The sequence below is a fragment of the Neovison vison genome, chromosome 7 (genome assembly GCF_020171115.1).
Source record: "Neovison vison isolate M4711 chromosome 7, ASM_NN_V1, whole genome shotgun sequence".
In the NCBI taxonomy this organism is placed as follows: Eukaryota; Metazoa; Chordata; class Mammalia; order Carnivora; family Mustelidae; genus Neogale; species Neogale vison.
Genome location: NC_058097.1, coordinates 32570747 through 32589531, shown reverse-complemented (window position 1 = coordinate 32589531; position 18785 = coordinate 32570747). Strand labels below are relative to the sequence as shown.

The 18785-nt window shown below is 45.3% G+C and overlaps 1 protein-coding gene and 1 pseudogene across 2 annotated transcripts in view; one reads left to right on the top strand and one right to left on the bottom strand.

Moving 5' to 3' along the window:
• Positions 1-3427: 3427 nt before the first annotated feature.
• The window catches only part of TENT4B (terminal nucleotidyltransferase 4B), a 69479-nt gene continuing 54121 nt past the window's right edge, over positions 3428-18785 (top strand). For both annotated transcript variants that reach the window (XM_044256191.1, XM_044256190.1), the window contains exon 1: positions 3428-4077. In XM_044256191.1, coding sequence (XP_044112126.1) covers positions 3443-4077 — 635 coding nt within the window. In that variant the 5' untranslated portion in view covers positions 3428-3442. The remainder of the gene's footprint in view (positions 4078-18785) is intronic.
• On the bottom strand, positions 16700-17593 carry LOC122914617 (annotated as a pseudogene).

The window sequence follows — 18785 nt, the reverse complement described above, 5'->3', positions numbered from 1 at the left end:
TACTTGTTGAAATTAATTGAATAAATTGCAATTTGACTTTAAATGTTTACCTCTTTTTCCCTCCCTAACCAGGCAGTAAATTTATGGATGGCAGCCAAAGACCCTGGCTGTTTATTTATCTTTTCTAAAGCAAATAGCTCGTTCTGCATGGATGATAGACATTTAAGATTTACTGAAAGAATGTTATGAAACGTGATTGTGTTATGGGGCTAAGTAGTCAGCATTCCCTGCAGGTGAACTAACAGTAATGTCTTGCCTCACAGCCTGCATTTCATAGAGTTCTTTTATTTATATTAACCCATTTGATAATTTTGCCAATACTTTAGTAGTTTTTAGGTTTGCTTAAATAAATGGGTTATCAAATATAACAAATGTTAATTTCTGGTTAGAACTATTACTAACTTTGACTATTTTTGGCTTAGATATCAGTGGCATTTAATGTGTTCTTGGACATCTGAAAAAACACATTTTAAAGACTGGATAGCATTTAAAATAAGTAAGTAAAAATAAAAAAGCCTATCTTGACACATAACATGCAGGGACAGGTTTTTGGAAATGTTTTAACAAAGTCTTCAAGGGGATTATTTCTAGATGGTGGGGCCTTGATAATGTCTGCATTTTTCAGCTTTCCAATTTACTTCGGCTTTTCTTTTTTTCTTGACCAACTGAGCCACCAGGCGCCCCTCTTGTTTTTTTTTTTTTTTTTTTTTAAGATGTATTTATTTATTCTACAGAGAGAGAGTGAGAGAGAGAAAGCTCACACAAGCCAGGGGGAGTGGGAGAGGGTTGAGCAGGATCCCTGCTGAGCAGGGAGCCCTAGAGAGGCTCCATCCCAGGACTTTGGGACCATGACCTGTGCCAAAGGCAGACGCTTAACTGACTGAACCACCCAGGCACCCCACTCTTTTTTTTTTTTTTTTTTTTAAGATTTATTTATTTATTTGACAGACAGAAATGACAAGTAGGCAGAGAGACAGGCAGAGAGAGAGGAGGAAGCAGGCTCCCCACCGAGCAGAGAGCCCGATGCGGGGCTCAATCCCAGGACCCTGGGATCATGACCTGAGCCAAAGGCAGAGGCTTTAACCCACTGAGCCACCCAGGTGCCCCCAGGCACCCCACTCTTGTTTGATTTTTGAAACAAATTTGAAGTCATCAAACAAACCTGTTTCTTTCTTTTATATATTTTTTATTTTTAGGTACTCTCTACACTCAACCTGGAGCTAGGAATCCAAACCCAGAGATCAAGAGCCGGGCACCCCAAAAGAAACCTGTTTCTATACAATGCTTTATGTTTGTATAATTTGTCAGTGTGAATAGCCTTAAAAATACCACTCATTTTCCTGTCTTTCTAATTCTCAGTATAAAGCAAATTTCATTTTGAGGATACTTTTTTTTTTTTTTTTAAAGATTTTATTTATTTATTTGACAGAGATCACGAGTAGCCAGAGAGGCAAGCAGAGAGAGAGAGAAGGAAGCAGGGTCCCCGCTGAGCAGAGAGCCCCATGCGGGGCTGGATCCCACCTGGGATCATGACCTAAGCTGAAGGCAGAGGCTTTAACCCACTGAGCCACCCAGGCGCCCCTGAGGATATTTTTAATATTAATTCATAGTAAATTAGCAACAAATAGGATAAACCAAATTTTTATTTAGGGTTTTTTGGGATGTGCTTTCCTGTTTATGGCCATGTTGTTCCTTCAGCAAGAAAAACGGTAGAGCAATGCGTCTGAATTTGACCAGTATTTTTTCATCTTTGCCCTAAATTCCAAACTTTCCAGGATATTGAGCTCCCAAAGTAGAAGGCCAAAATCGGGCATCAGAGCCTCATTCTAGACTTTGGACCAACCTCAGAAGGCACAGAGGAAACGTGCTCACTCATTTTTTTTCTCTTTATGATTTAGAATACTTAAAATTCCCCTTTCCTTGTCGTTTATTGGGAATTGGGATTGGGAAGATATGCAAATAACCACTTTACGGAAAATCTTTCTACTTATGCCAACGACATGGTCCTCATTTTAGACTTAAAAGGTTTTGGGTTTCCTTAAACTTAATTCTGTACCGACGAGAGCTTTCCAAGGCTGCTGATGCACCCTGGGGCTAGTGAGGATTCTTTCCACACCAAGCAGCATGTGTGCCTGCTTCCTTGTCTGTGCATCCGTGCGCGTCCCCGTGCGCATGTGTGTGTAAAGCGGGTTTTGGGTGTGTGCAGGTGGTTTTGAGCCCATGGTGTGCACGCTCAACGAAGCAGCACGTCCAGCCACGCGGGCGGGGGCAGGCTTCCTCAGTCTGGACTGGGATAGAAGATCCGCCATCGCCTGCTGCTCCAAACCCCCACGAGGACGCAGCGTCGCGGGCCCGGGGGGCAGCGAGGGTGCCCGCGCAGCCCACGTCCATGCAGGGTCCAAAGCACATGCTCGAGGACGGGTTACGTTTTCTTCCCCCCACCGTTCCCCCGCCCCCCCCCAGGCGGCCTTGGAGCGAAGATCTCGGGAGGGGTCGCGAGAGCGGAGGGTGTTCCCGAGGCCGCTGGGTGGGGGAGGGGACGATGTGGGGGCGGCGCCTCCCACAATCCATTCGCTGCGGAGCCGGCCGGCGTCCGGCCGGCCTCTCCCGGTTTCAGAGACCGGGAACCCAGACCGGGGACGGCGCGCGCATCAAGGGTGCCTGTGCGCTCAGGTACATGCGGCTCCTTCTTCAAATGGCGCGGGGACGGTTGGGCCAGGCGGTTGTGGCCCCCGCCGCGCCGCACCGCGGCCTCTGTGACGCACGGCGCGGCCGCCGGGGCTGACCGGGTAGCGCGGTGCGGCGGGGGCGGGGCGAACGCGGGAGGGCGGGGGCGGGGCGGGGCGGAGCGAGCGGGGCGGGGCTGGAGGAGGCCCCGCCCCGGGGCCGGAGGAGCGAGGACGCTACCGAGCAGGCGCGTCCCGCCGCCGCCGCCGCCGCCGCCGCCGCCGCGCCGCCGCGCCGCCGCCGCCGCCGCCGCCGCCGCCCCCGCTGCCCCTGCCGCTGCCGCCGCCGCTGCCGCCGCTGCCGCCGCCGCCGCCGCCGCCGCCGCTGCTGCCCCCGCCCCCGCCGCCGCTGCCGCCGCCGCTGCCGCTGCTCGCCCTATTCCGCAGCCGCCGCCGCCGCCGCCGCCGCCATTTGCACGGGGACCCCAGTGACAGGGGCTCGGCGGAGGGGCGGAGGGAGGGGGGGAGGGCCCGCGGAGCCCCCGAGGGCGGGAGCGACGCCGCCGGCGCCGGCCGGGTTCCCTGCGCGACCGCGCCGCCCGCGGCGGGCCCCGAGCAGCAGTAGCAGCAGCGGCAGCAGCGGCAGCAGCGGCAGCAGTAGCAGCAGCAGCAGCAGCAGCAGCAGCCGCCGAGGCCGGGCGTGCGCCTGAGGCGCGGCGGCGGCGGCGGCCCTGCGGGCGGCCGGGAGGGGCGGGGGCAGCGGCCGCCGCCGTTTGATGGATCCGAGGATCGCCTGGTTCCAGCCAGAGCAGCTCGGACCGTCCAACAGTCTGTGGATGCAGATCTGGGAGACGACCCAGGGGCTGAGGAACCTCTACTTCAACCACCACTGTCACAGCAGCGGCGGCGCGAGCGGCGGCGGCGGCGGCAGCAGCACGGCCACCGGCGGGAGCGGCAGCAGCACCGGCAGCCCCGGCGGCGCGACCCCGGCCTCGGCCCCGGCCCCGGCCGGCATGTACCGCTCCGGGGAGCGCCTGCTGGGCGGCCACGCGCAGTCCGCGGAGCAGCGGGACTTCCTGCCCTTAGAGACGACCAACAACAACAACAACCACCACCAGCCGGCGGCCTGGGCCCGCCGAGCTGCCGCGGGCCCCTCGGCGTCCCCGTCCCCCTCCGCGTCCTCGTCCCCACACTCCTCCGCCGCCGTCCCCACCGCGGATCCCGCGGACCCGGCCTCAGGAAGCAGCAACAAGAGGAAGCGCGATAATAAGGCCAGCACCTACGGACTCAACTACAGCCTGCTGCAGCCCAGCGGAGGGCGGGCCGCGGGGGGCGGCCGGGCCGACGGCAGCGGGGGCGTGTACAGCGGGACACCGTGGAAGCGGAGGAACTACAACCAGGGAGTCGTGGGGTGAGTGGTGGCCCTGCGGCCTGCTGGCCTGGCCCTTGCACACGCGCAGCCGGGCACACGCCCACAGAAGGTGGATTGGGGGGAGCCTGGGCGAGGCCACCCCTTTTGGCCTGCCTTCGTTGCCGCTTCCCTGGGGGATGATGGCCTTCCCTCCATCCCTCCACCATCCACACCTTCCCCCACACCTTAGCGGTCCTCACCTTTTTCTTCTTCCCCTCAGCCTTCCCAGGCCTTCTCTGGACATCCCCTTAGCCATCCACATCCTCCCCTGACCTCCCTTAGTCATCCACACTCTTCCCACCTTTCCTGGCCCCCTTATCCATCTGTTCTTTCCTCCCATCCCCCCAATCAAACATGCCTTCCCCTCTCCCCCCTCCAGCTCTCCCCATCTTGCTCCCCATCAGCACACCCCAAAATGAAGTCTGTTAGCACAGGCAAATCATTGATTCCTTGAGAACATTCCTGTGTTAGTGCCTTTCGGTGGTATAGGACCTGGAGGTGCTTTCCTTGCCAATAATAGAAACATCTAGAAAGCTCCTCCCCCTCCCCCAATCCCAAACAGGAATCATGTCAGCCCTGTAAGGTTTTGCCTGCTGTTGACCCTTTTTCCTATCTTTTAATTTTTTATTTAAAATAATTTTCTGGTATTAGCAATGCCTTTTTCTGTGGGGATTGAGAAATAGGGTGACAGCTAAGTTTAGGCTGGAGGAGATAGTGAGCTCTTTCTTCTGAGGCCAATGGAACTTTCTAGGAGTTCAGGAGCCTCGGCTCCAGCTTCTCACCGTTAGGTGTCATCCTGGCAGATACAGCCAATGCTTTTCATTCTTGAGTGGGTAGGCTCATGCTAATGAGTGAATGTTGCACCATTAATGACTTTCTGTATAAAGTTCAGCTGTTACAAAATGGAATCTTACCTGGCCCCTGGTGAACTATGGACATAAGCAGGGAATGTTTCCGGCTAGATAACCCTTCTAGAAGAGCCCCTGTGACGGAATAGGTTACTGAGCCTTTTTTTATTTTGTAAAATAAAAATTTGGGCTGTGTGTGTGTGTTTAGCTTGATTTGGAGGATGAGCTTTCAAATTATTTTTCATTTTTCAGATCCTGTTTTACACCGGGGGCTACAGTAGGCAAATGCAATACCATAAGTAATCCTTTGTGAAACATTTTAGTATATTCACCCATTCAGATCTGCCCTGCTTTGGCAAGCACAGACAGTTCTGTGTACCTTTTTGGAGGTCTGGGTAAAATGAGTTGGTGGGTTCCATCTGCTTCTAGTGGGCTGGTGTCTGCTATATGCTACTATTCCAAATCCCACCTTTTTTGGAAAACGCAGTCAAGCGTTTTAGGACTGGCGCTGGGTTACATGTCAAACCCATCCTCACTTTCCAGAGGGGAACCTTTTAGAGTTGAGTCCTCTGTTGCTAAGCTTCAAGGGCGCTCTCCATGGTCATCACGTTTTAATAAAAGGTTCATGGGTTCTATCCTGTTAGCATTTCCAAGACCAAAGCATAGACTTGTGGTTTAGCAACAAGCCAGTTGATACCTAAAGCTTCTGGTAGTTTCATTTCGCAGAAATAAGCTCCAGTTAAGTAATCACTGTCAACTAAAACCTTGAAATTCCCTAGTTTCGTTTTGCTGAAGCTTCTGCATATGTGTCTGGCAAAGATAGGTGATGAATCCAAAACAGGCTGCTTTTCTTTTTGACAGATTAGAAATGGTCTTCTCCTCTACTTGCTGTTTAATGTTAGGGATACTGTAAAAGGTTCACATTGGAACTTCTGTAGCGACAGGATGTTGTTATTCCTGATTCAAATATATTGCCCTCAAAGGGATTAAGGAATTTCCATTTCCCAGAGGTATTACTGTTTAAAAACTGATTGTAAATCTGTTTTTAAAACTTTATCACTTCCTAAGACTTTCCATTCTTCTGCCTTTTCTTTTAGAGGATGTCAGTATGTTCTTAAGCAGTTTTTGGAAGAGTGTCTGAGTTTAAAAATTCTTGTTTTGATTTGTAGATCCTTGTCTTGACTTTTACAGTAGTTTTGCTATTTTTAGTACAGGTATTTAAAAATCTGAATTCACAGTGCACCTCAATGTTACGCTGTTCTGAGATTAAATTTAGTAAAACTGTTACTAACATTCTGAGTTCTGGGGACTGATGTTTAGCTAATAGGTCAACAAATTGTAGTGGTTCCTTGTCTCTGCACTGACTCAAGTCCAGATAGGGAGAGGAGTAGAAGGCATATGAACCATGGACTGGAACTGTGGGACGGCTGTAAACATGGACTCTCTCCCATTTTCTTTTTTTTTTTTTTTTTTTTCTCTCCCATTTTCTTCGGTCTCTGTGTTCTCTGCCCCAGCCAAACTGGTTGACATACTCCCTGAACACTCCAAGATACAGTTCAAAATCCTGACTTCTTTGTCTTCCAAGTCCTTCATTTTTGTCTTTCCTCTTTTCAGCTCTTGAATTACTTGCTTCCCACTCTTGCTAAAGCCTGCCTCTGTTTATTTTTCCTTTCAAATATATGTTTTCTCTAACCTACTAGGTCACAAGTTAGGATGGAATTTTTTTTTCCTAAGATTTTATTCATTTAGGGAGAGTGTGCAGGAGTGGTGGGGAGGGGCAGAGGGAGAGACTGCATGCTGAGTGTGGAGCCCCACGCAAGGCTCAATCCCAGGACCCTGAGATCATGACCTGAGGAGAAATCCAGAGTTGGTTACCTAACCAGCTGAGCAACCCAGAGGCTGCCAAGATAGAAATTTCTTTCTTTCTTTCTTAAAGATTTTATTTGTATTTGAGACAGAGAGAGACCACAAGCAGAGGGAGTGGCAGAGGGAGAAGCAGGCTCCTCACTGAGCAGGGAGCCCGATGTGGGGGCTCGATCCCAGGACCCTGGGATCATGACCTGAGCCAAAGGCTGACGCTTAACTCACTGAGCCACCCAGGTGTCCCATCAATCCATCCATCCATCCATCTATCTATTTTTCTTTCTTTCTTTTTAAAGACTTACTTTATTTACTTGAGAGAGTGAGTGTGCATGAGCAGTGGGGAGGGGCAGAGAGAGAGAATCGCAAGCAAGACTCTATGCGGAGCACAGAGCCCAATGCAAGGCTTTGTCTCTTGACCCTGAGATCATGACCTGAGCTGAAGTCAAGAGCTGGATGCTTAACTGACTGAGCTTACTTAAATGTAGAATAAGATATTTGGATTTCATCCTGTAGCCTTCTCTTTCAAAATTAAATCCAACTGGGGGTGCCTGGCTGGTTGAATCCGTGGAGCACGTGACGCTTGATCTTGGGGTTGTGTTTTCGAGCCCCATTTTGGGCAGACAGATTACTTAAAAGTAAAATAAAAAAAAAAATTAAAAATCCACTCACCACTTCATCATTCTCCGTGTATGCATAGACTCGGAGTTTGCTCGTGTTCCTTTTTTTTTTATTATTATTTTTTCTTTTTAAAGTTGCTTTCACCATCTATTTCTTGGAATTCTTTCCCCTCCAAGGCTGGCTGTGGTGTAGGAAGCAGTCCACCTGCTCCTTCTGGTTGTCCGTGAAAATGAGCCATAAGCGCTTTTCAAAGATTTAATTGTTGATTGCCATAGAGAAAGAAACAATGTCAAAAAAGTAGTGAACGCAGTTACCTACTGGGGTTTCAGAGTCCTTGGTCTTGAGCCCCCTTGTGTCTAGAAAGTTCTTGTGAAAGGTGCTGGGAGCTTGTCCAAGCTCATCAGGATGGGTTTCTGTTGGCTGCATTGCCAGATCTGTAGGTATTTTTTTTTTCAAGGCTTGGATGACTTGTTCAAAATAATGTTTTAGAGCATGAATTTGGCTGTGGAACTTTGAGAAGGCCCTGCTAGGAAACTTGGGTTTACGGAATAATTTCTTGCCGGGGCCTCATGGGGATGGGAACGGTAGAGAACAAGTGACTGTGAGTGATGCTGCAGGGGAGGGTGGAGAGGATCCTGACTGCCTTCCTGGGTGAATGATCACGTTGTAGCTTTGAACCAGCATGAGGAAACACTGCTGTTATCATTGCAAATCGGGTGGGATGGTCAACTTGGAGTAAAAATACAAGGTGACGTTTAGCTGACTGTCTAGCGGTGAGTTGAAATTTGGGGACCAAGGCGTAGTCCGCTTTGCCGCAGCAGGACAGTGTCCTTCCTGACGTCCACAGTACTCTAGATCGCCGTAAGTCCAGGATGCTGACGCTGTTCTTCAGCAGTGGCATTACGGCCTCTTTCTGCTAATTTCTCCAGCTCTAATCAATAGGATCGCTGTTAATGCTGGGCTCCAAAGTAGGTGATCAGGCAGATTAACATGGCTTTGAGTATAAAAGAATTTAGAGACCTTATTCCAAGCGCTTGCCCCAAGTATTAATTTCTGTGCTTTTGTAAATGTAACCCATAGTAATTCTTTGGGGAACTAGAACGCTCAGGTCCTTGAACTTTACTGCATTTGATATCAAGAAGACATTAGGTTTCCTATGGATAGATTCTGCACAGTGTAATTCATGTTTGTGGATTTCCTCAAGTTTAGTAGTATAATGTGTTCAACTAAGATACTTCTATGTCACGACTCATCTTCGCCTTAAAATCTGTGACCTGAACACTGTCGCTGTCAGAATCCTTGATGTGTCAGGGTGTGGAGTCTTTTTTTCAAACCCCATTAAGTTTTTAGCTGTTGAGGAACCAGTGAGTGAATAGAGCTTTTTGTAGTCTACCCTGGGTTCACACAGAAGGTTTAAGATATTGCAGTAAAGGAAGGATGGGAAAGAGCTATTAGAAGGATCCAAGGCGGGAAAGGGGAGCGTGTGTTATAACAGGGCCGGTTCTGGTGTGATAGATGGCCTTCTAGCACAGCTCCTTCCATGAAACGCCTGCCAGTACATCCTAGGAGGTACTAGGATGTAGTGTTAGGAGTCCAGAAGAGTCCATGGGAAGAAAATCCAGGGACCTCCCCTGCTGATATGGGCACTGGTCAGATGGTTGTATTTAGATATTCTTATACCTGCTGAAGCTGAGAAACATTTCAGCCACTTTTTCTATGGAAGCTAGAGAAGCAAGCTGTTGTATAATTTCACTCAGCTTTCTATTCTCCCTTCTGTTGAACCCGTTGGAGTAATATTCGGTGGAGGAAGCTATTTCAGGATCACACCCACGGCACTGGAGACTGTATTAATCACATACATACACACAGGTGTGGAGTAATGCCGAAGGGGGGCGCTAGGCCAAAGAGGATGCTTATTTGAAGAATCAGGGTCCAGTTCTCAGCAGCTGGTCTGAGACTCCTGTCTTTGCTCGTTCCTGCAGAGCTGACTGGACAGCTCAGAGCCTGCGTGAGGAATTCAGAAGACTGCCAGTAGAATGTTCTTTCTATCCTTCAGAATATTTGCTAGGGACTCAGCTGCTGCAGAATACCATAAAAGCTTTCAGTTCATTTTCCCGTTTTTAACATGACGGGGAATTATTTTTTTTCCTAAGGGAATATTGGAAATAGAGGATGGCCTTGAGCTAGGCTTTACATTAATTTGGATCCAGACAACAGGCAGTACATTTATTTTCATCTTACAAGTTTTATTCGATGATACAAGAGACTTTTGTATACTAAGGGCTTTGGACCCTAAGGAGATTGAAGTTGAGGATTTTTTTTAAAGATCTTATTTATTTTTTTGACACACAGGAATCACAAGTAGGCAGAGAAGCAGGCAGAGAGAGGAGGAAGCAGGCTCCCGGCCAAGCAGAGAGCCTGATGCGGGCGGGGCTCCTTCCCAGGACCCTGGGATCATGACCTGAGCCGAAGGCAGAGGCTTTAACCCACTGAGCCACCCAGGAGCCCCTGAAGTCAAAGATTTTAGAAAGAAACATTTTGGAAACATTTATGTTGTGCACTGGTTTCTTACTCACTTAAATAGTTTCAAGTCTGGAAAAGATCTTGCCATGTCCATAAGAGATTTCATGTAGTATCTGGTAACTAAACTCAAGACTTCTACCTCCAGTCATGCTCTCGGCTGAAATAGTTTGAATAATCTTCAGAAACCTATGTTTTCAAATTAGTTGATTGACTGTAAGGGCTCAGAAAAGTCAAAGTGTTCATGGTAGCCTTTTTACCATGTTCCAAACGCTATGTTAAATTTTTTCTATTTGGTATATTAGCCTTCTCACGCATAGCCTCATGTAATTTCTTTTTCTTTTTTTTTTTGAAATACAGATTCACAGAAAATTGCAAAAAAACCACACACACATAAACACACACAAAACCAGTACAGAGGGGATCCTGTGCTCCCTTCACCTAGTTTCATGCGGTGGTAACATGTTATATAGTTTTATATATGTAGTTTAATATCAAACCCGGGAAACTGACATTGTTACAGTTCATAGCCTGATGTAGATTTCACGCGTTTTACATGTGTTCATTAGAGTGTGTGGTTCTGTGCAGTTTTGTCATGTGTAGATTTGTGTGACACCACCATAATCAAGATCCAGGACAATACTAGCACCTCAGGGATCCCTTATGCTAACCCTTTATATTATGTTAAATTTTTTCTATTTGGTATATTAGCCTTCTCACGCATAGCCTCATGTAATTTCTTTTTCTTTTTCTTTTGAAATACAGATTCACAGAAAATTGCAAAAAAACCACACACACAAAAAAAAACCAAAAAAAAAAAAAAAAAAAGTACAGAGGGGATCCCCTGTTCCCTTCACCTAGTTTCATGCAGTGGTAACATATTATATAATTGTAGTTTAATATCAAACCCGGGAAACTGACATTGTTACAGTTCATAGCCTGATGTAGATTTCACGCGTTTTACATGTGTTCATTAGAGTGTGCGTGGTTCTGTGCAGTTCTGTCATGTGTAGATTTGTGTGACACCACCGTAATCAAGATCCAGGACAATACTAGCACCTCAGGGATCCCTTATGCTAACCCTTTATTTTCACGCTTGTCGCTAACCCTGAGCAACCACTAAGCTGTTCTCCATCTCTGTAATTTTGTTATTTTGAGAGTGTTAGATAAATGGAATCACACAGTATGTTACTTTGGCTTTTTTCCTGTTACCATAATTCCTTTGAGATCTATCCAAATTGTTTCATGTATTAATAGTTCATTCCTTTTTAATGTTGAGTAGTATTCCAAAGGGTGGATGTACCATAGTTTGTTTAATGATTCACCCATTGAAGGACATACCAGAACAGTTTCCTGTTTCTGGCTACTACAAATAAAGTGGCTATAAACTTTTGCATACACATTTTTTTTTAAAGATTTTATTTATTTATTTGACAGAGAGAAATCACAAGTAGATGGAGAGGCAGGTAGAGAGAGAGAGAGAGGGAAGCAGGCTCCCTGCTGAGCAGAGAACCCGACGCGGGGACTTGATCCCAGGACCCTGAGATCATGACCTGAGCCGAAGGCAGTGGCTTAACCCACTGAGCCACCCAGGCGCCCTGCATACACATTTTTGAGTGAACATTAAGTTTCCCTTTTTTTTGGCGGGGGGTAAATGCCTAAAAGTGCTTGGTCATATGGTAAGTACATATTTATTTTTATTTTATTTATTTATTTGAGAGAGAGAGAGTGTATGCATATCTGGGCGAGGGACAGGGGGAGGAGAGAGAGAGAGAATCCCAAGCAGACTTTGTGCCAAGTGTGGAGCCTGATCCAGAGCTTGGTCCCACAACTCCGAGATCATGACCTGAGCTGAAACCAGAAGCCAGAAGGACAACCTATTGAGCCACCCAGGCACCCCAGTTACATATTTAGTTTTTGTTTCTGGGGTTTTTTTTTTTTTTTCTTTTTTTTTTTGACAGAGTGAGAGAGCACAGGCAGGCAGAACATCAGGGGGAGAGGGAGAAGCAGGCTCCCCACTGAGCAGGGACCCTGGGATCATAACCTGAGCCGAAGGCAGTCACTTAACCATCTGAGGCACCCAGGCACCCCATATTTAGTTTTAAAAGAAACTGCTAAATTCTGGTTTAGAGTGGTTGTGTCCTATTACATTCCTATCAGTGATGCGTGAGATCCCATTTCTCTGCATGCTCGTCAGCATTTAGTGTTACCACTGTTTTTTACTTCGGTTGTTGTAATACAGGTAGTGATGGTTCATTATGCTTTTGTCATATTAACCTCATAAATAGCCTCACCTAATTTTTTTTTTTAAAGATTTTATTTATTTATTTGACAGAGAGAAATCACAAGTAGGCAGAGAGAGAGAGAGGGAAGCAGGCTCCCTGCTGAGCAGAGAGCCCGACATGGGACTCGATCCCAGGACCCTGAGATCATGACCTGAGCCGAAGGCAGCGGCTTAACCCACTGAGCCACCCAGGCGCCCGCCTCACCTAATTTTAACTTCACTTTTTATTTTATTTTTTTTTTAAAGATTTTATTTATTTGACAGAGAGAGAGAGAAATCACAAGTAGGCAGAGAGAGAGGGGAGGAAGCAGGCTCCTTGCGAAGCAGAGAGCCCAAAGTGGGGCTCGATCCCAGGACCCTGGGATCATGACCTGAGCTGAAGGCAGAGGCTTCACAGTCTGAGCCGAAACCAGGAGTTGGAGGCTTAACCAACTGAGCCACCCAGGCGCCCCAACTCTATTTTTATTTTACAAACTTCTTGGCAGTATTGAGAATGTCTTAATTAAACATTTCTAAGTAAAACTCATTTTAACTCTTTTTCTTTTTCTCTGAAGTACTTTGCAGTGTTTCCTTTACGTGTTGCTTTTTCTTCAAAACTAGTCTGAAGTAGACCTCTATTTTCACTTTTTAAAAACGTAAAAATACAACTGCAGAGTTGATTTCAAAATTTTCAGTTCTGTCCTTTTGTATGTGATGAGTAGCTTTATTTTCTGTCAGCTTGTCTGTCTTTTGGGGAGTAAACACTTGTTAGTGGTAGTTTTTGTTGTTGATGAAGTTACAGTATTTTTTTTAAAAATATTTTATTGATGTGAGAGAGCAAGCACGTGAATATGCGCACGGGGTGGGGGAGGGCAGAAGGAGAGGGAGAGAGAACCTCAAATGGACTCCCTGTGAAGCATGGAGCCTGACACAGGGCTCGGTCTCACGATCCTGAGATTAACGACCTGAGCCAAAATGAGGAATCAAGGTGTCTAAACAAATATGTTACCCAGGAGCCCTCCTTTTTTTTTTTTTTTTTTTAACTGTATTTTTATGTCTGAACAATGCCTCCACACTGTGCAGAGTAAATGCTTTATCTGCACACTCAGTCCTCCAGTATACCATGTTTCATCAAAACCAGTTCCTGGACTGAGAACGGGGATCTGGTCCTTCATGTTTCCCTTACTGTTTTGATTTTTGTCAAAATAATGTAACTTTTAGTTACCATCAAGCGTTATAAATTTCTGCCACAGCAGAAGTAAGACTCCATTAGGAGCGTGGTTGTAGAGGTTTAAAAGTTAACTTCCAGTAATTTGGATTTAACGAAGTGTTAGGTATCTGATGAGGTCTGGAATTTTGATGTCTTTATTCCTTGAAGTTAGTTATTCAGTCTTTCTTTCTTGGTATGAGGTGTTAATACCACTGTCCTCTAGAATACTTGTTTTTAAAATCAACAGATTGTTTAAATACTACTACTAATTAATACTAATTGTCAAGAAACTAGAAAATAAAGCCAAACCAAAGAAATTAAAAAATAGCCCCCGTTATACTACCTCCAGGATATAAGGACTGTTAACATTTTGGTGTGAATATTTTTAAACTTCTACCATATGTATACATGTATTTCCTTTTTATCAATATGGATTCCTACTGTGAGTATACTTCAAAATTTTTTTCCCAATTTTTTTCAAAGGAATAAGCTCTTCCTTTTTTTTTTTTTAGGATTCCATTCATTCATTTGACAGAGAGAAAGAAAGAGATCACAAGCAGGCAGAGGGGCAGGCAGAGAGAGAGGGGGAAGCAGGCTCCCCTCTGAGCAGAGAGCCCAATGCGGGGCCCGATCCCAGGACCCTGAGACCATGACCTGATTCGAAGGCAGAGACTTAACCCACTGAGCCACCCAGGCACCCCTTTTTTCCAAGTTAAAGAATTGAAAATTTTTTTTAAACAACAAAAATTTGTTCTCTTACAGTTTGGAGGCCAGAAGTTAGAACTGGTTTTATCCTAAAATTGTTTTCTTGTTTGGGGGAAGGGCATTAGAATATTGTGGGTATACTTTTATTTATTTATTTATTTGACAGAGAGAGATCACAAGTAGGCAGAGAGGCAGGCAGAGAGAGAGAGAGGAGGAAGCAGGCTCTCTGCTGAGCAGAGAGCCCGATGCGGGACTCGATCCCAGGACCCTGAGATCATGACCTGAGCCGAAGGCAGCGGCTTAACCCACTGAGCCACCCAGGCACCCTATACTTTTTTTTTTAAGATTTTATTTATGTATTCATTTGAGAGCATCTTGAGAACGTGCGAGCAGGGTGAGGGAGGGGCAGAGGAGAGCAAGACTCTCAGGTGAGCTCTGCGTTGAGCTGAGCTGAGCATGGAGCTGGACATGGGACTGGGTCCCACTGCCCAGAGATCATGACCTGGGTAGAAATCAAGAGTCTGCTGTTTAACTGACTGAGCCGCCCAGGCGCCCCATGGGCATTCTTTTTTTTTTTTTTTTTAACCAATGAAAAATTATTAATAGAATGAATTGCTTTCATATAAAATTCATTTCTAAGGCATTATTTATTTATTTTTGATAGAGAGTGCATAGGCAAGCATGCGAGCAAGGGGTAAGTTTAGAGGGAGGGGGAGAGAGAGAACTTTAAGCAGCTTCCGTGCCCAGCATGGCACTGGATCTCACAACCCTGGGGCTGAAATCAAGAGTTGGATGCTCAACTGACAACCTTGTTGCCCCTCTAAGGTAATTATTTTTATTTTTATTTTTATTTTTAAAAGATTTTATTTATTTGTTTGACAGAGAGAGGTGCAGCGAGAAGGGGACAGAAGCAGGGTGAGTGGGAAAGGGAGAAGCAGGTTTTCTGTGGAGCAGGGAGCCCGATGTGGGACTTGATCCCAAGACCCTGGGATCATGACCTGAGCAGAAGGCAGCCACTTAACCAACTGAACCACCTTGGGGCCTCTAATCCCAGAACTTTTTCATCATCCTAGAACGAAACCTCATACCCATTATCACTCCCCACTCTACCCTTCATTTCTAGCCCCTGGCAAACCCATCCAGACCTTCTGTCTCCATGGGGTTACTATTCTGAACATTTCATAAGAATGGAGTCATACAATACATGGCTTTTTCCTTATCCATTTTCCAGCTGATGGACAGTTGAGTTGTTTCCACTTTTGGACCATTATGAATAATACTGCTATGAACATTCACGTACAAGTTTGTATGTGGACATATGTTTCTATTCCCCTGGATAAATATCTAGGAGTGGCATTGCTAGATCATAAAAAGCAGCTGTAACATTTTCCATTCCCACCAGCAATGTAGGAGGTTTCCAGTTTCTCTGTGTTTTTGTCAACTTTTTTCAATATCTTTTTGAATATAGCCATCCTATTGGGTGTGTAGTTTCTCCTTGTAGTTTTGATTTGCATTTCCCAAAAACTAGTGGTGAACATCTTTGCATGTGCCAATAGGCTTAATGGGCTTGTGTTTTTGTTGAGTTGAAAATTTCTTTATTTTTTCTAGATACTAGACTCTTTTTAGATAGATGATTTGCAGGTACGTTTTCCTTTCTGTGGATTGTCTTTTTACTTTCTGTATAGTGTTCTTTGAAGTACAAATGGGTGTTTTTTTCCTATTTCATAAATTCCAGTATGTGCATTATTTTTTTTCTGTTGCTTGTGCTTTAGGTGTCATATCCAAGAAACACTGCCTAATTCATGTCACGAAAATTAACCTATATTCCTTCTAAGAGTCTTACAGTTTTAGCTTTTACAGTTAGGTATTTTATTTTATTTTTATTTTTTGTTTATTTGTATTTATTTATTTAAATATTTAAATATTTAAATATTTTAAATTAAATATTTTTAAATTAAATATTTTAAAATTTTTTAAAAGATTTTATTTATTTATTTGACAGCTAGAGATCACAAGTAGGCAGAGAGGCAGTCAGAGAGAGAGGAGGAAGCAGGCTCCCTGCTGAGCAGAGAGCCTGATGCGGGGCTCGATCCCAGGACCCTGGGATCATGACCGAAGCCGAAGGCAGAGGCTTTAACCCACTGAGCCACACAGGCGACCTTATTTTTTATTTTTTTAAGTAATCTCTGTGCCTAACATGGGGCTCAAACTCATGACCCCAAGGTGAAGAGTCACCTACTTACAGAGCCAGGCAGGTGCTCCTATGTTTAGGTTTTAGCTCCTTTTTTTTTTTTTTAATTTTTTTAAGTGCAGGTCTTGAACCCATGTCCCTGAGATTAAGACCTGAGCCAAGATCAAGAGTTGGATGCTTCTTTTTTTTTTCCCCCCAAGATTTTATTTATTTATTTGGCAGAGAGAGAGACAGCAAAAGCAGGAACACAAGCAGGGCAAGTGGGAGAGGAGAAGCAGACTTCCCACCCAGCAGGGAGCCCGATGTGGGGCTTGATCCCAGGATGTTGGGATCATGACCTGAGCTGAAGGCAGATGCTTAACTGACTGAGCCACCCAGGCGCCCCAGGTCTTAGTTCCATTTTGAGTTCATTTTTGTATATGGTGTGAGGTAGAGGTCCAACTTCATTCGCGTGTCTGTGGATATCCTGTTGTCTCAACACCATTTGTTAAAGACTATTCTTTCTCCAAAAACTGTCTTGGCACATAAAGTTAGCCTGGAGGGTATTTGTGTCTTGTAAGGCGTCTGCTACTCTTACCTGTGGAAAGATTGAGCCAGTTTACGTTTACATGATCAGTATGCAAGAATCCCAGTTTCCCATAAACCCTCACCAATGCTAAATGTTATATTTAAAACCGATACAAAAGAATTTTTTGTTGCCAATTTTATAGGTGAAAAATAGTATATTACTGATACAGTTTGTACATACTTTCATGTTAATTGGCTATATTTTTAATTGCTTATTTCCCTTGCCTAGCTTTCTATTTTTTTTTTCTTTCATTGCCTTTTTTAAAAAATTTTTTTTATTTTTTCGGGTCCATTGAGACATTTTATTTGCATGTTATGTATTCCATCCCTAGAGAAAGAATCCCAGGATTTTCCATCCTGTGTGTTTTTGTCATGCCTCTTTGTGGTCCATGAAGCCAGCTGAGGTCGTCAGGACAAAGAAACCAAACTGGGGGGACGCGAACAGATTATTCTGCCATTTTCCTAGATCTTTAAGTTGTACATCAGATCTGGGGCTGCTACTCCACACTTGTTTAACCTGCCCATGAGGTTCACCACAGTTTTCCCAGCTCTGTGGTCATTCGTGATTTCAGGTTTGCCAATGTAACCAAGCTTCATCATCTCAGAAACCCAGTGATGACTTTGGAGCACGACCTAGTAAGAACCTGGTGTTTGCCTCTCTTCTCAGCATTTTTCATGCTCTTGAGAGCATCTGCCGGGACATTCGTGTACACCGTTATGGTGGCATGGAAAGATGGTGGGAAGAGTGTTGCCTAGCTTTCTTTCTTTCTTTCTTTCTTTTTTTTTTTAAAGATTTTATTTATTTATTTGACAGACAGAGATCACAAGTAGACAGAGAGAGAGGGGGAAGTAGGCTCCCTGCTGAGCAGAGAGCCTACGCGGGGCTCGATCCCAGGATGCTGAGTTCATGATCTGAGCAAAGGCAGAGGTTTAACCCACTGAGCCACCCAGGCGCCCCTTTTGCTGCCTGTCTTACTAATGTGTAAGAGCTCTTGTTCTGTCCTATTACAAATATTTATAATTTTGGAGCACCTGGGTGTCTCTTTTGGTTAAGTGTCTGCCTTTGGCTCAGATCATGATCCCAGGGTCCTGGAACGGAGCCCCACGTCGGGCTCCCTGCTCATCGGGGAGCCTGTTTCTCCCTCTCCCTCTTCCCTTTCTCCTGCTCCTGCTCCTGCTCTCGCAAATAAGTAAAAATTTAAAAACCCCACAGGGATGCCTAGGTGGGTCAGTGAGTTAAGCATCTGTCTTCAGCTCCGGTCACGATCCCAGAATGCTGGAATCAAGTCCCACATTGGGCTCCTTGCTCGATGGAGAGCCTGCTTCTGCCTCTGCCTGCTGCTCCCCCTGCTTGTGTGTTCTCCTTTCTCTCTCTGTCCCCCTCTCTCTGACAAATAAATAAAATCTTTAAACCCCCCCACAAATATCTATAATTTTTAATTCTAATTTTATGATATTTAAAATGGTTTTATTAGGGCATAATGTGTAATTATAGTATTCGCCCATTTAATTGCACAGTTTGACGACTGGGCAAATATATACAGTTGTATAACTGTAACAATCAAGACATAGAAAGAGATACAGAATATTTCCATCACTCAGAAAGTACCCTTGTGCCTTCATAGTCCATCCTCTTACCTCATCTCTTGTTTTAAGCAGCCACTTGCCTTTTCTAGGGTTTCATGTAAATGAAATGATACATACTCTGTAGTGTTTCATACCCGACTTCTTTCTCTTACAGTGATGTTTTGGAGATTTGTCCATTCTGTTGTGTGTAATATTGGTGTTACTTTTTCACGTCCAGTACTATTTATTCCATTGTATGGATCTATCACAGCTTGTTCATCCATTCTTCATGATCTATAGGATTTGTAAATGTGTCTGCTGCTTTTGATCTTGTATTACTTGTTGGTTTTGCCACTC